The following is a 17,573-nucleotide window of genomic DNA, read 5'->3' as shown; positions in this document are numbered from 1 at the left end:
CCCTCCAGAAATCTGCCTGAAACCTCTGCCAAAGCTCTCCAATATGCAAGGGCTGATCCCCTGCTCTATCTCTCAGCACAAATCCAACTGCAAACCCTCACCCAGAACTCTTGCCAGAAAGAACTGCGTCACCCCTCTCAGTGTTGCGCAATCCTCAAAAATGCTGATGAAACTGTTGCTGAAATGTTGATGAAACTACTGCTGAAATGCCAATGGAAATACCTTGCCCGAGCAGGCACTCGAAGTCCCCTGGGGCTAAGGGTGAGATCTCCGAACGGAGACACTCAATGCACTAAACAGTGCTGCAAACTAGCTAAACAACCAGCGTGCTGTAAGTCGAAATGACTATCACAAATGCTTATAACTGAATGATCAAAATGAGGGGGCTTCTCTTTTCTTTATAGCCTTTGCCTCTCTCAATCCCAAGGCTCACCTTCTCCAACGTAATTCCCCTCTTGCCACGTGTTTCTTCCCTTCTGCGCAGTCCCTCCATGTGTCTTCGTGGGCTCCATCTTTGCGTCACCCTTTGGCCCCTTTGGCTCCCCTTTAAGTCACAACGTTGTGCTACTAGGAAGTGACTTTTATTCTAAAAGTGAGTTATGTTCCCCTTCCTCACTTTTTTATTTATAAATAACTATAGAAAACAAAAATTGAGCAAAATCGAATATTCCAATTAGCCATGGCTAATTAGGAATATTTCAGTCTCCCCCGACAAAATGTTGCTTGTCCTCAAGCAACTGAAGTGGCAGATGCTACAAGATTTTCTCACTCTCCCAAGTGGCATCCTCATCTGGCAAATTCTTCCACCTCACTAAGAATTCCCGGATCGTCCTGCTTTGTGGCTGCCTCTCCCTGGTATCAATGATAGCCTCTGGCTGCAACACCAAATGCCCCTCATCATCCATGGGTGGTAGCTCATTTGTCACTGTCACTTGCTGCCCCAATGCCTTCTTCAGGCATGATACATGAAAAATGTTATGAATCTTGCTGCCTTGGGGCAGCTCCAACTCATATGCAACCTGTCTAACCCTGCGTATCACGTTGTATGGCCCATAAAAGCGGGGCTTGAGCTTCTCAGCTCCCTTCTGTTTCAGCGACGACTGTCGGTATGGCTGTAATCGTAGGTAGACCACGTCCCCTACCTCAAACTGTTTCTCCACCCGGCCCTTGTCGGCATACATCTTCTGCTGGTTCTGCGCTGTAGCCATGTTATCCTTGAGAGCTCGGAGGATATCCTGACTCTCTTGGATCCAAATCTTGGCTCTAGGAGCCTTGCTATCACCAAACATCAGGTCAACAAAAGATAAAAGATGATACCCATATAAGGCATAGAATGGGGACATACCAATGGTCATGTGATGAGAAGTGTTGTAGTAGTACTCCCCCAGATGCAATAAGTTCAGCCATGCTCGCTGCTGCCCACTGACATAGTTACACAAGTAGCCCTCTAGCCACTTGTTAACTATCTCTGTCTGTCCGTCCCTCTGTGGGTGATAACTGGTACTCGGTGTCAACTCCGTCCCCACCAACCGGAAAAGCTCCTGCCAAAACCCGCCCATGAAATGACTATCCCTATCATTGACGATGGTCTTAGGAAGACCATGTACCCTGAAGATATCTCTGAAGAACAACTCGGCTACCTGTGCTGTTGTATAGTGTTCAGATATGGCAAAAAAATGTGTGTACTTTGTCAGTCAATCAACGACAACAAAGATACAATCCTTGCCCTGTACCATGGGCAACCTTGTGATGAAATCCATCGAAATACTCTCCCACTTCCCCTCTGGAATGGGAAGAGGCTGCAATAATCCCGCGGGATGGCATCTCTCCCTTGTTCCTTTGGCAAATGTCACACTCCTGGATATGCTGGAGTACGTCCTCCTTGATGCCCTTCCATGAGAACCTCTCTCTAATGGCCCTGTAGGTTTTGGTAAACCCCTGATGGCCTGCCAATGGTGAATCATGTGATGCCTGTAGTATCTTCTTCTTGAGCTGAAACCCCTCAGTCAAGAAGATCCGATCCCCGTAGTAGATGATCTCATCGACCACCTTGTACCTGTCATTTGCCACCTGCCCATCCAGAACCTCACATGCAAACTTGTCCTTGGAGTACTCTACTAAGAGTCGAGCCCTCCAGTCTGTATCCAAGCTCATAAGAGACAACGTGGCTGGTCTACGTGAAAGGGCATCTACTACTACGTTATTCTTACCCTTGACATACTCAATGTGAAAGTCATATGCTTGGATCTTACTGATCCACTTCTGCTGCCTCTCCTGTAGTTGCTTCTGCTCCAAAAAGAATCTGAGGCTGTTGTGATCAATCCTCACCCTGAACTTGTTACCTACCAAATACTGCCGGAACTTGGCCAATGCATGCATGATGGCCAGCATCTCCTTGTCGTATATAGAATACAACCTCTCATGCGGAAGGAGCTTCCAGCTCTCATAGGCTATAGGGTGACCTCCCTGCATCAATACTGCGCCGATCCCCTCTCCCGACGCGTCACACTCCAAAACGAATGGCTGCGTGAAATCTGGCAATGCAAGCATTGGGCAGCTGCTCATAACCTCCTTGAGCCTGTCAAAGGCTCGCTGCGCTGTATTTGACCAACTGAAAGCCCCTTTCCTCATCAAATCTGTCAGGGGTGCAGCAAGCTGGGAGAAACTCTTGACGAACTTCTGGTAGTAAGTACAAATGCCAATGAATCCCCGGAGTTCTGTCACGTTTCTCGGCTCCGGCCATTCTCTGATGGCCCTGATCTTCTCCTCGTGGACTCTCACTCCGTCCACCCCTATGATGTGTCCCAGATACAACATCTCCGTCAACCCAAACTCACACTTGGAGAGTTTGGCATAGAACTGCTGCTCCTGTAAGATATGCAATACTGTTTCAATGTGCTGGAGATGCTCCTCCCAAGTCCTGTTGTAAATGAGAATATCATCAAAGAATACCAACACAAACTTCCTCAAGTGACTGCGGAAGATGTGATTCATGCAAGACTGAAATGTAGCGGGGGTGTTGGTTAGCCCAAAGGGCATCACCAAGAACTCAAAGTGCCCATAGTGACACCTGAAGGCGGTCTTGGGAATGTCCTGCTCCCTCACGCGAATCTGATGGTACCCAGATCTCAAATCAATCTTTGAGAAGAACCGTGCTCCTCTCAACTCGTCCATCAACTCATCGATCCTGGGTATGGGGTACCTGTTCTTCAGGGTCTTCTTGTTCAGGGCCCTGTAGTCAATGCACATCCTCAATGTACCGTCCTTCTTCTTCACCAACACCACGGAAGAAGCAAAAGGACTCATGCTCGGTCGAATGTGCCCAAGAGCCAACAACTCCTGGATAGCCCGCTCAATCTCATCCCGATAGGCCTTGGGGTGCCTATAGGGGGTGGTAATCACTGCCTGTATGCCCTGCTCAAGCTTGATGGTGTGCTCAAACCCCCGATCCGGTGGCTGTCTGGGTGGAATCTCCCTAAACACTATGGCATACCGGTCAAGGATGGATTGTATCTCTGGATGTACCGTCTGCCCTGTAGTCCCTGCCTCTGATGCACGCAGCTCCACTGCCCACTCTATGTCTCCCTTCCGGAAGACTGCCTCCATCCGATGAGTTGAAACAGTTTGAGGCAGATATGTGTGTTGTCCCCGTATCTTCTCATGCCTCCCTGTCTTCTCATCATCCCACTCCATCTCTAGGGTCTTCCAATCCGTTGTGACCTTCCCTAGTGTGATAAGTCACTGAACACCCAGTATCATGTTGGTGTCCGGAATATCGACCACGAAAATGTGGTCAGTCAATGTGTAGGTGCCCATCGTCACTGAAAACTTTGGAACATAATGAGCACACATCATGGTCTGATCTCCTGGGACCAAGACTGAAAACCCATCGAAACTCTCTGTCTGTATACCTCTCGGCTCAACCATCTGTGCATCGATGAAGTTGTGGGTTGCCCCACTGTCAACCAAAACTGATACTCGCTGGCCACGTACTGTCCCCCGTATGCGTAGCGTCAGATACTTGAGAACTCCTCGCAATGCTGCAAGGGCCTTCGGTGGGTGCAAAAGATGCACCACCTGCTACTGGCGGTGGAGGTGGCAAAGGTCCCTGTACAGCATGGCTATCTCCTGCCTCCACATCATCCTCTTCTCCATTGCTCTCAAAGAAGACCTCAATAAAGTGTGCTTTGTCAGCAACACATCTATGTCCTGGTGCCCACGGCTCCTGACAGGTGAAGCACAACCACTTCTTCTTCAGCGCCCTCCTGGCATCGTCGTCAAGATGTACTCGTCCTGGATTCCCTTTTGGGGGTGGAATCCTCACATCCTTCCCCTTAGACTGAAAAGTCTGTCTCTGGGGGTAAGGTGTTCGGGCCCTGGGTAAGACATCCTGCAAGTCCCAGGTCTTGCTGATAGCGTCCTGGAGTGTGGCTGGTCTAGTGGATCGGACAAAACCCCGAAGTGGCTCTGCTAACCCCTCAACATACATATAGACTCTCCGCGTTGTGGATAGGTCTAGCACCATCACGGAGACACTCAAGAAATCTATAATGTAGGTCTCTGGGCTCCCTGTCTGTTTGAGCCTCGTCAGCTCAACAAAATGCTGCTTTGGATCCCTCCGATCAAATCGCTCAATCAATCTCTTGGTAAACTCAGCATATGTCGTCACTGTGGAGTGCCCGAGTGTAACCATCCCATGAAACCACCAATCTTGGGCTTCACCATCCAAATGCAATGTTGCCACCTTGATGGCCTCTGTCTTTGACATCTGGTTAAGCTAGAAATAAATATCCAGCTTCTCCACCCAAGACTTTTCCGAACTGTTTGATGAACCATCAAACGTAGGCAAGTGGAACTACTCGCTGCACGGTGGGTGTCACCATCATGGTAATGCCGGTACCCTCTGTGATGGTCGCGGGGTCTATTATCCCGCTGGAGCTGAACAAAATCTCTGAATGAGAGGGCTTTCTTGAACTCCTGCCCATATTCCTGGTACTCTGCAAAATAATCGCCCATATGTCCGGGCTCTATCTCCTGCTGGGCTACGGCCCCCGTATCGACTCTTAAGGTGGGCATGATAGAGCGTGTAGGGGCATGTGAGGCCACCTGCTGCGTAGTATCACGTTGCTCTAGTAAATGGTGGGAAGCGCTCGATCCCTCACCAACCTGGAAAACCCGTGGGCTCTCACGCTGTCTGGCCTCTACTGCCGTGAATCTCTGCCCCATCACCTCAATCTGCCTTGACAGGTCCTACACTAATTTGAGGAGCATATCCGCAAATCTCTTCCCGTCATCATCTGCCATCGGATCCTTTTTCTCTGCGTCCCCCACAAGCTCCTTTTGTTCTGCGTCCACCACTGGAACACAGTCTCCCTCTGTGTAAGTGTTCTCCAACTTACGCCCAGTGTCTCTGTATCTTCGACCTCTGTAATAGATGTAGGGTTTTTCCCTCGGTGTCATAGATTGCCAGCTCCACAAGCTGAGCCAGATCTATGCTTTGATACCATTGTAATATCCCTTATCAGGAATATTCCTCAAACACAAGAAAACTCCAACCAGAGATGGACTGGGAGGGCATTTACCAGATATGTCGCCTTTGAAAAGAGGACGAGATCCAGAGGCTACCTGGCCCTTTCCAGACTCTGTCTAAGAGTATAGGAGAAAACACACAAGTGGTATAATAGCCGATAATGCTCAAAGAGATAAAAATAACAATGGTGCAACATATCACAATATAACCATAAGCAGATACCCAAGAAATGCAAAGAGAAATGCTAAGCCATTTTATTATACTGAGTAATAGAATGAGTACAGGAGGTGATCAGAAAGATGGCACCTCGACTTGCACAAGGCAAGTGAAGAAATACACTCAGAATAGCAAGGAATGGCCCCTCTCTGAACTGCGTCCCAGCTGCTGGAGAACTGTCGTGCTGTTGCTGCTGCTAGAAATCAAATGAGGATTTGGGGCTGCTCCCCTCCTCAAAAAAAGCTGAAACTCTGGAATCGGACTCTACTCAAGAAACCTAGAAAAACCTAGAGAGCTTTTCTGAAATGGCCGACCCCCGAAAATCACCCCCTTGGGGTTCTGCGCAGTCCCTCAATGCTTTGCGCTGCCACTAAATGAAACCCTCCAGAAATCTGCTTGAAACCTCTGCCAAAGCTCTCCAATATGCAAGGGTTGATCCCCTGCTCTATCTCTCAGCACAAATCCAACTGCAAACCCTCACCCAGAACTCCTGCCAGAAAGAACTGCGTCACCCCTCTCAGTGCTGCGCAGTCCTCAAAAACGCTGATGAAACTGCTGCTGAAATGCTGATGAAACTACTGTTGAAATGCCAATGGAAATACCTTGCCTGAGCAGGCACTCGAAGTCCCCCGGGGCTAAGGGTGAGATCTCCGAACAGAGACACTCAATGCACTAAACAGTGCTGCAGACTAGCTAAACAGCCAGCGTGCTCTAAGTCGAAATGACTATCACAAATGCTCATAACTGAATGATCAAAATGAGGGGGCTTCTCTCTTCTTTATAGCCTTTGCCTCTCTCAATCCCAAGGCTCACCTTCTCCAACGTAATTCCCCTCTTGCCACGTGTTTCTTCCCTTCTGCGCAGTCCCTCCATGTGTCTGCGTGGGCTCCATCTCTGCGTCCCCCTTTGGCCCCCTTGGCTCCCCTTTAAGTCACAACGTTGTGCTACTAGGAAGTGACTTTTATTCTAAAAGTGAGTTATGTCCCCCTTCCTCACTTTTTTATTTATAAATAACTATATAAAGCAAAAATTGAGCAAAATCGAATATTCCAATTAGCCATGGCTAATTAGGAATATTACATGTTGAGTTTGAGGATTATTTCTAATTTTTTATATTATTTTATTTTTGCAAAAAGACATTTTTTTCATTTAAAAATAGGCCTTGTAATTTGCCTATTTAATAAATAATTTGTAATAATTGAAGGGTTCATAATTTTTTGAAAAAGACAGACCTTGTGTATACATTTTGAAATTAATATAATTTGCTATAAGCGGTGTTGCATGTGCAATTTTCTAAGATTCATGTGTGAATGGTTTCCTGTCCATTTTTCTACTGTGTTTACCTTCTCATTAGCCACACTTGGAACATTAGTCTTCAATATTTGAATAAAGCTATATGAATTGGAATTCGTATTGAATGCTCAAGTTCATGTTATTCAAATTACTTATGTGTTTTTCAACATAAATATCATTTGCAGAAATCATAGTGCTTTGTTTCTTATGTTTATTCTCTACAGTCTTCTACCATATCTTGATGATAACCTGTCAAAGAAATTGTAAGCTATCTTGCCTTTGCTTAGAGTTGTTCATGAAACTTGTGATTAGCAAGATTTATTTATGTTAGAGACTCCATGCCAAATGGTCCCTTTTCTTTCCTTTCCAAACCAAAATCATGTGTTACGAATTAAAATCTGGCCAATGAGTGTATTAGTAACTCGCTACTAAAGTGACCTTGAGTATTAGAGTTAAGGAGAAATCCATCTCCAGATTAAAGGGCCAACTTTCAATCCCAAAGTGGTTTGAGGTTACCTCAGAGTTTTCACGATCACAGCCTGGTAAAATTCTGAGTGATAACACACCATTTGCACACATCATCATGTTCGGTGCCTAATTCTGAAACACTTATTAGTGTCTCCCTGAGCATTTTGAGTGCTCCATGATGTAAATGTTCATCCTTCTATGCCATAACTCATTCAGGTCTCTCCTACTATTATTGCCATTGCTTACTAGTGCCATTGGATTGTCGAACTGCAACTTATACAATTTGTTGCTTCGTAGCCTAATTTGTTTTACCTTCTTCCAGTTCTGGTGTTTGATGAACACCTTCTTCCCTACAAAGTGAATATCATATCCCATATCCTGTAGCTAGGATACTAAAATTAGGTTCATGCTTAGTACTGACACATGCAATATATTTGTAACATTGGTGCTTACTCATGACTCCCTCTGAATGTCATTGGTACCTCTCTCGACTGGAGTGCATTTAGTCGTGTTTCCCATCGTTATCTGAAAGTCCATATCCTCCTCATTGTAGGTGGAGAAATATTCTCTAACTCCTGTCATGTGAGTTGACTCTCCACTGTCTATATACCAGACTCCCTGTGAAGCTGAGTTGGTTAAGCAAGCAAATTCGTCTTCCAATCTAGAAGACATATCTGTAGCTCCCTAAATATCAAATTTGTCTGTGGCCATACTTGAGGTATCTGGAAAATTTACTGAAGACATGTCGAGTATAATTTCGTGTGCTTTTCTCTTCCGATCAACGCTGATTTGCTACTGTTGCAAAATCACTGCGCCAGATTTTCCCAACGAAATCTCTGTTCTGCTCACCGGAACTGCTTCCCGACAACACCACTCCCTATTGGAAGTGCTACTGGGTTGTTCGAACTTTTCCTGCACTTGCAACTGGAAATCAAATCCTTTAAAATTGCCCAGCAATTCCCACTGCCTAGCTAGACCTCTGCGCAGATCTGGAAGAAATTCGCTCAAACTGCTTTTGAACTGCGAAATTTCTCCCTCTTCGCTACTGAGCTTCTGATCTGATTAAAATTAAAAACCTACCATGATACCATGTGAAAGTTCCTTGAAATGCAACAACTGGAAATTTATTCTTCTAACTGATTAAGTATGCAGTTTATTTGCAACAACAAACAACAAATAAATCACACTGCAATTCTTCACAATAAAATTACGCCGCAGAAGATAAACTGGAAACTAAGAAAATAGATGCACACACACACAATAAAATTAACATTGTTATTTTGGACAAATGTCCCTGGAAAAACCCAATGTGGGAAAACTGGTGCAACAGATGAGGGTTTTGTTATTATTATGCAACAGTGAAAATTTTGAGTACAATCTAGATGCCAAACTGGCAATCCTTAGGAAAATAATCTGGCCAAAAATTAGTGAGACAATTTTTGTCTTACCTGACACTGATCTCAGCTCCTAAACTGGCTCAAATTGGCTACTCGAACACCCTTGCGTTAGCCTCTGCACTGCCTCTACACATGCCAATTCGTATTGCCTGTGTAATTGCTTTGATGCTGTCATTCTGCCCAATTTAGCCTCTGATAATGACTCGCTTGGCCTTCTCGAATTTTTCCCGGCCTCCAATAACTGAATTGATCCTCTCTTCGGCTAAATCGAATGCTCCTCTGAAGCTGCCTTTGCAGACCTTGTGCAGCCTTATTGAGGAAAAACTCAGCCTCTTGCTGCTGCCTCTCCGGAACTGGAAACTCCTGCCTGTGCAGACCTTGTGCAGCCTCATTGAGGAAAAACTCAGCCTCTTGCTATTGCCTCTCCGAAACTGGAAACTCCTCCAGAATCTCACTGCATCTGCTACTTGATCTTTGGCTCGAATTCTCTCCCCGGCTGAATCTCTGCTCTTTGGGAAATTTGAACTGCCTAGATCATTCACCCACTAGATGTGTCTTCCCCATCCCAGCATGCTACTCTTATAATCTTTTGTTGGTGAACAAACGACCATGATTAGATCCCCATCAACGACTAAGATCATCTCAAACTCAATCCGTGTGAGTTTCTAGAACATTCTCACTTTTCTGAATTAATTCCCTTTAATTAATCAATTTCCCTAAGTTAAACTTGACAACTTTTAATTATCGATCAATTAGTTTAATTGAGCCGTCTTTGGGTGTTTTCTCCCTTAACTTTTCTAGGTTTTGGAGATGTTGTGTTTCTTAGCCTCTCTGACCAAAGTCGAGACTAGAACACCAGTCTAATGCTACAAAAACTAACAATGTTTAATTCAGAAGACTTGTCATTTTCTACTGCCTTGATATACTCCTGATTGTGTATGGTCTGAGGTCAATATAAATCATAGCAGCAGGGGTTTGCTGACCTGCAAGGTAGTTTGCTTGTATTTGTGTGGAACTGGGGACAAAGTTAAAGCAACAGCGGTTGATGCTGACCTGGTACTGGGTATGTACTCATGACATGCATTGAAGCACCCATAGAAAACCACATTAAGGACCTTGAAGCACTGGAAACCCTTGCAAATCTTAACAGCACACATGCATGCAAAAGCAACAACTTTTAACCAAATTGCTGTTTCCCATAAAATAACAAACCAAGACTTGAAACCCCTAAAAGTGAAGACGCAAACAAAAAGCAATCTGTAAAGAGAATACATTAATATAATAAGCAGCAACACTCAAGAGCAATGTGATGTAGGCAGCAGGAAGAGGATAAGCAGTGATCACTCACTCAGAGAAAGAAAATTCCAAACCATAATTTCTTAGAAGTGGGGGACAGCAAGAAAGAAGAGATAATGGCCAGGAGAGAATCATTTCAGGGACAGTCTTTCTTTCTGATCTCTGGACTGCTAAATGATATCATTCTGACATCATAGCATCATTATAATTTATTATTGTAATCTAATAAAATCAGACAGACACACGTTCAGGAAGCTTGAAAGAAACCTTGCTAGTTGTATTCATATATTTTCTAGAGAAGTTTTTATCAATTCAATACAAATGTTAATGTTTCAGATTTGCTGAATGATTTTAATTCCAGGTACACAAAGAGCTTCAGGACACAATGGCACAGTTGGAGGCTATCCGTCATGAGATTAGAAATATATCAATAATGAACCCTACTCCTATGACCCGCAGAATAATTGAGGAATCTGGGTCAATGCCTCCTAATGATGATCATGTTGACAAAGGTATAGTCTTGATTCCTAATTAATTCCTTGAATATTTTTCATAATTGGGTGTAAGGTTCAGTGTTAGACAATTATCTGTTTTTGAGATTTTCATGTTATATTTAAAACTGGATAATCAAGATTTCCTTTGTCATGCATGAGAAAATATTTGCATTTTCTTATCATGCACACTAAATTATAGGATTTAACAAAAACGGTTGGCTAGCTGGGAGAATTTATAGAAATCTCGTTGGCTATTGGACCATGGATTATCTCTAGTGCTGAAATGAGGCTGACTGCCCAATGTCTTGAATGGGTCTATCCACAACTGAAAGTGCCCAATTTCTTAAATGGGTATCCACAAATGACCTGTAAACTTTGGATCCCTCTTTCTCACACTAATATATTTAGGAATACTAAGTTTGAAGAAGACTTCACTCATCAAAATGTTCAGCTATATCTTCTAACTAGCTGAGAGAGTTTGCAGAAATCTGGTTGGCAATTGGACAGTCAATTATCTCCAATGCTAAAATTAAGCTGAGTGTTTGATGTCTTAAATGGATCTGTCCACAAACAATAGTGCCCAATTTCTTAAATAGGTCTACCCAGAAATGACGTGTAAAATTTGGATTCCTCTCTCTTCACTAATATCTTTAGGAATGCTAAATGTGGAAAATACTTCATCCTTCAAAATTTTCAGGTATATCTTCTCCCTTATATGATAGAGGGCAAGGTTTAAATCTGCCCATCTTGATTGCACTGAAAGGTGCTTTCTATAGCCTAGTATGGGAGAGATGTGTAAATTACATAAGGTGATGTGGCATGGGTAGGCCAAATATATGGTTAAAACTTTAAGATACAATAGAAGGAGAAAGTTCGAGAGAGGAGGTGGTTCAAACTTAGATAATATCCAAGCTAAGAGAGTCCGAAGGACTGAGAAAGGCAATGATTACAGATTGCAAGATTAGGGTGGAAGACAAAATGATGATGATTTTTGGGTGCAATGTTGGAAGTGATGGACTTGATCAATGTGGTGCTAGAGAGTGCTTGACGAATCACACCACGTTGAATATAACCCCCTCTGCTTGACACCCACTGCTGCACACTGGCTTGAACACTCATCAACACTGTCGTGTGAGTTCGATTGTGAGCAGCACCATGCTTAATATATCCACCTCGGCCTCTATTCCGCCACCCGAATGCGTTAATGTGCAGTGTTATCAAATCCGTGCCCGGATCATGTCGATTTTCCTAAAAGACTGATAGATTATACGGAGGGACCAGGGGATTAATTCCATTCTGAAGTTTATTGAATGCATTAACATTGCCAATGCACTTACTGCCTTTTTATTCCGATTACCACCTTGAGATATTCAATTTTGCAACCACCCGTGCTTATGCGAGGCTTTGTTCCTGTGCTAGATGTTGCAATGATTTATACAGTGGTACCTGCATGTTGATCTTTGTGGCTAAGAAGTAAACGAGGGCCGCCATTCCTCCATTGCAATCACCAGAATGTGGGCCTGGGTCCATTGATTTTGAGGGTAATTGAATAAGGTGTCTCCCACCTTATATTTTTGAACATTGATTCAGCTGTAGGTGCCTTTACATATAGCTTTTGAGCCATAGGAATTGACAATTTAATTCATGGTAAGCGAGTGATTATTATCAACCTTTTACCCAATTCTAAGGACCCTTGTTCCAGCATAACCCCTTTATTTGCCAATGTGTCAGCGGTGGTATTCAATTGCCTATACACATGGAAGAAGTCATTTTGTTCAAAATGTTGGGTTTGTAGAACAATCCTTTGCGATATAGGAGAAAGAACATGCTTTTGCAATGCCATTGCTTCCCACACCCAATGTTATCGAAACTAAACCTGTCATCGAACCGAAAAACCTTGTGGACCGGGAACCGGTCAAAACTGGAAAAAAATTGGAAAAAGACCGGTTTACCCAAAACACATAAAATATTCATATTTTAAAGAAAAAACAGATATATTCATGTACATCCATATGAATCCAAACCATTTATACACAAATATGCAAAAGTTCTCATTTATATAGCAAGTAATAGTGCATATAATCAGAATAGCACTTAGTGCAAAACATCGCTGAACCAAAAATGTTACAAACATAGAATTGGCTCTAAAAGGCCTTTATAGTCCAAAATAACATGTTAGATCATAGTATTATACTACATATTACAATGCTACAAGCTACAACTATAGCAAATCAATGATCAAATCATCAATCATCATCAGAATCATCCTCCTCCTCCTCATCCTCATCTAAAGAATGAGTAGCATCCAAGTCTGCAATGGGATTACGGCTTGATTCCCCTGGCCCTGAAGCTACTACTGGTGCTTCTGATATATTTGCCTCTGCGTCCTGTGGAGGTGGGTCCAAGTCCAACCAAGAAAGGTCTTCATTGTCAAATGCTGCTGGTTGACTCTCCACAACCGATTTTGATGTTGGATCAAAGTCACCCAAGATAATGTTGCTTGTTTCAAGGGTTTTATTTAGCAATTGATTGTGCCTCAATCTAAGGTTGTACTGAACAAAAACCATATCATTCCACTGCGTTTGCTCCAAACTATTCGCTTCTTAGTGTGTATACACTCAAACACATTCCAGTTCCACTCACACCCTGAAGCACTACATGTTTGACTCAAAATTCTAATTGCAATTTTTTGCAATTGAGGGCATTCACTACCAAATTGTTGCCACCAATAGGCTGCAAAAAGAGTGGAAGGAAAAAAAGTATTAGCAAATGAATTTGAAAGTTGAAATCAAATGAGTAAATTATTAATATAAGAATTTGCAAATTTTAATAGTTTTTACCTGGGGGACTCTTTGCTCTATTTCTTATAGCCATAGAAATTCCAAAGGTACCAAGACTCTCACTAAAATTCAAGAGCTTGTTATGAATTTGATCTTGAGTCTTGGAATCTGGGACCATGCGCTCAATGCATTTATACAATCCCCCTAAAACCTCCCCATCAACCTCAAAATTTGTAGTGTAATGGTACCTTCAAAATTCAGAAAACAAAAACATATTCATCAAGTCAACAAAACTAAAAGCTAAAAGCAAAACTTAAAACTTATAACTTAAAACTTATAAGCAATGAGAATTGAAATCCAAAATTACATACCTTGGATTTAAGTAGTAGCCGACTGCATGTAAAGGTCTATGGAGTTGTTTGTTCCATCTTTCATCAATGATTCTCCATAGAGGAATGTACTTTTGTCTTTTATCCCCATATGCTGCCTTTATTTGTTCATTGGCCTGATCCATGGCCTCATAAACAAAATCCATAGCAGATTTATCACTATCCACCATCTGCAAAACTCTGACAAGAGGCTCACTAAATAGCACAATCTCCTCTGCCTTTGACCAAAATCTTTTGTCAAATACTTGGTCAACCATCTGTTTCCCTTCTGCCTTTTTGCTCCATTGAGATGAATTCCATTCATCACATGAAAACATCTTCTTCAAGTTTTCTTTTTGTTGAACAAGGGATTGCAATGAAAGGAAGTTGGTTGCAAATCGTGTAATTGCTGATCGAACAAGCTCTTTACCCCCTGTGTGCTTTCTCATAAGGTTCAAAACCCATGAGTGGTTGTAGATGTACTTGGTTATGGATTTTGCATCTTCCACACACTTCTTCACCCACTCAATTTTGCCAATATCCTCAAGCATGAGGTCCAAACAATGGGCTGCACATGGAGACCACCAAATGGTGGGGTGTTTTTTTTCCAACATCTTTCCAGTTGCAACTTAGTTAGAGGCATTATCTGTGATAGCTTGTACAATATTTTCAGCCCTGTTGACGATGTTGGACCCGCCAACATGTTAGGGGATCTCCCCGGTAAGAAGTCCCAAATAGACCTCAGATCGTTTGGTGTAGGATTCCCAATAGTGTGTCGTACGATAATGCCTTAATTGCAATTTCGCATAGAGGCAAGTAAGATAACTCTGTTGGTAGCAAGGGTGTGACAGCTGCAGCGAGCCAAGGAAGGTGCATGAGAGGTTCTAACACACGGGGGTTGAGATGAGTGCGCCCCTTGGAAACCTATGATAGCACACAGTTAAGAAGGGAACACACGAGCAAAGATACATCACAACATGGAAGGCAAGTTAGCAAGCAATCCAAAGTGATGGTTAAACCAACAGCACATTTAAGAAAGATTCATACATACATACACAGATAGCTATACATGCATGTGTAAGAAAACCAATACATATATCATTTAGAGTAAACCAGATAGCATAGAATACAATACAACATATGCATGAAACATGTTGGCTCTTGTTATATTAAGAAGTGTAAGTTCTAGTCATACAATACATCCATGTCCAACCACTAGTTCCAATAGCAGAACGTTATAGCCACAACTGCCTGCTCCTCCAAAGAGATGTACTAGCTCTGCGTAGTGGAGAAGCCAAGGCTCGTTACAATACTATCCAAGCTCTCTCCAAGATAGTCTTATTGGAAGCTTGGCTGACCAAAAGCCTATACAATGAGTTATGAGGGACTATTTATAACAAAGGGTGGGGTGACCCTTGACATTCCCCTTTGTGACAGTTCAACTACCCTCATGACTCTTCATCTACTCTATGACTATTACATCCAACTATCACAACTTGACTTACATTTGACATGACTTTACATTACAATGCACATGTACCCATGTGAGACAAAATGGCTTGAGCAAGCCATGCTAGACATCACTCTGACTTAGACAACCATGGAAGTCCAACTCCTCAACATCCTCGCATTGATCAACAGTAACATACTGATGCCAAGATCGATAGTCCTTAATGGTGTCCGTGTGCTCCAAGGTGACATCTTTTTGGAACCTAACTCTTGCCTCCATAGCATCCGGGTACACTACTTGGGCTCCTCTATCCAACTCGTCTGTAAGCATGCGCATCATTGTCTTCAATGCGGTTGGACCAGCAACATACTTGTGCATGATGTTTGCACTGATGGGCAAGTCTAGGTTGGTAGCAATGCACATCAACTCATCAAAGTATGAGTCAAGCTCTAGTTGGACCTATGCCTTTGTCTTCGCCTAGGTGAGAGTCCCAATAGATGGGATCGCATGTGCGCGCACCACAACATCCATACTCTTGAACACACGTGCATGGGAAGCCTGTATACTAGTGATGAGCTGCGGGAGCTCTTCATAGTTCTAGATCTAACTCTGGATACGTGCCTTCAGCTCAACCGCATTGGCCTTCATCATCTTAGGCAAGTGAAGTGGGGCTCCCTTGTATCTCATCGTCCATGCTTGCATGTAATCAACAACAGCATGCAAGTTCGTCAAGATACGTGCTCTTCTAGCACATCGCTGCTGCCATCTGTTGAGATGGACGACTGCCTTATGCACGGTGCCAAACTTGGAGTACAATGCTCGCATAACTGTGTCAAGGGACAATACTTCATCTAGTATTGCCTTCTTCAGTTCAGCTCGAGCGGACGCTGTCACCAACTCTCCTCCTTGCTTGGCCATTTGAAGTTCCTTAGCCATTCGCTCATTTTCAGCTATCAGAAAGCGAACACTTGAGCTAGTGGCTTCGACATACACTCTAGTTGCATCGGCCAAGGCTACTGGATGTTTGCGCACGTCAGACACGATCACTCATTCCTCAACTTGCGCAGGAGATGTATGATCATCTGAAGTCGACACTCTATGAGACTGCACAACTCTATGTTGAGACTCGTCGAATGAGATGTTGTGCATCTCTTCTTCCGACTAATCTCTGAGGATCTCAGTGCCTCCTCGGTCACTTGAGACTTGCTCATCATCTGGATGCGGTGAAGCAAGTAAGTCAACCTCTTGGTGGTGAGGCATGAGGTCGATGTCTTGTTCCAATTCTTGTTGCTCCATATCTATATCCAACTGTTGAAGTGCTTGTTCTATCTCATATGCGAAGTCCTGCTCCTGCGATGGTTCACCCTGTTTGCCTGATGCCAGCTGCTGTGATGAACCCACTACCTGTATGGGCATGATTTCATCTGTTTGCACATGTTGCGCCCCCTGTTGTTCCTGTTGCTGTTGCGCTTCCCTCTCCTATTTGCGCAATTCTTGTTCCTTTTGGAGTTGCTCCTTCATCTCATGCAACTCCTTCTCTGCTTCTTCCATTCTTCTCTTATCCTTATCCCTCTGCCTTTGCTCGATTCGCTTGTCGCGCTGTTGCCTCTTCGTCTCTATAGCCATAACTGCTTTCTCTACCAATGTATCTGCTCGGAACTTGCAACTTTGCTCTTCCTCTATGCGATCGACAATCTTCCTCTTGCCCTTGTCGCGCACTGGTATACTTGCCTCTGCTGCTTCAGGTGTTGGTGCTCTCCGAGATGCTGCTTCACGTTGCTTCGCTAACCACTCCACAATGAAGCCGACCTGTTCATTGGGTCTAGAGAAATTGTAGCAATATCTCCATGGGTCCTCCTTGGCCCAATGAAATGCCCCATGGATCCAGTTGAATTGTACTCTCGTGCAGTGATCTTTCACAATACAATGTGGGTCATATGGATTGTAGCTTCAGAGGTCGAATGGATACTTCTTCATCAGTTTTGCTTCGACATCCACTTGCTTGATACTCCGGATCTCATATAACCCAATCCGCAACGGAAGAGCGAGCCAAGGTTCCTTCTTCTTCTGGTGCAGTCTAGCTGTCAATCCTATCGAGATGTGATATGCTACTTCCTGCATGATGAGTATGTCCAAGGCAAACTTCGGTAGAACATGCGGAGGCTTCTCCGCGCTGAACATTCAGATGAAGGTGTCGGACAGTGAGGCATACCAATCAGTAATGTCTATCAGTGCCTCCATTGCTTCCTTCGACATGCAGGGTGGATCCTGTTTGAATATC

General features: G+C 43.6%; 1 protein-coding gene and 1 pseudogene across 1 annotated transcript in view; one reads left to right on the top strand and one right to left on the bottom strand.

Moving 5' to 3' along the window:
• The window catches only part of LOC149207741 (uncharacterized), a 247,421-nt gene that overhangs the window by 179,214 nt on the left and 50,634 nt on the right, over window positions 1–17,573 (top strand). Inside the window, exon 4 of the mRNA XM_089395852.1 lies at window positions 10,562–10,712. Within this exon, the coding sequence (XP_089251978.1) occupies window positions 10,562–10,712 (151 nt within the window). The remainder of the gene's footprint in view (window positions 1–10,561; window positions 10,713–17,573) is intronic.
• On the bottom strand, window positions 12,470–14,291 carry LOC149207742 (uncharacterized; annotated as a pseudogene).

The sequence above is a fragment of the Pinus tabuliformis genome, chromosome 1_2 (assembly GCF_031772625.1).
Source record: "Pinus tabuliformis cultivar Carrire ecotype Pingquan chromosome 1_2, CPIR1, whole genome shotgun sequence".
Classification (NCBI taxonomy): domain Eukaryota; kingdom Viridiplantae; phylum Streptophyta; class Pinopsida; order Pinales; family Pinaceae; genus Pinus; species Pinus tabuliformis.
This window is presented reverse-complemented; position numbering and strand designations above follow the sequence as displayed.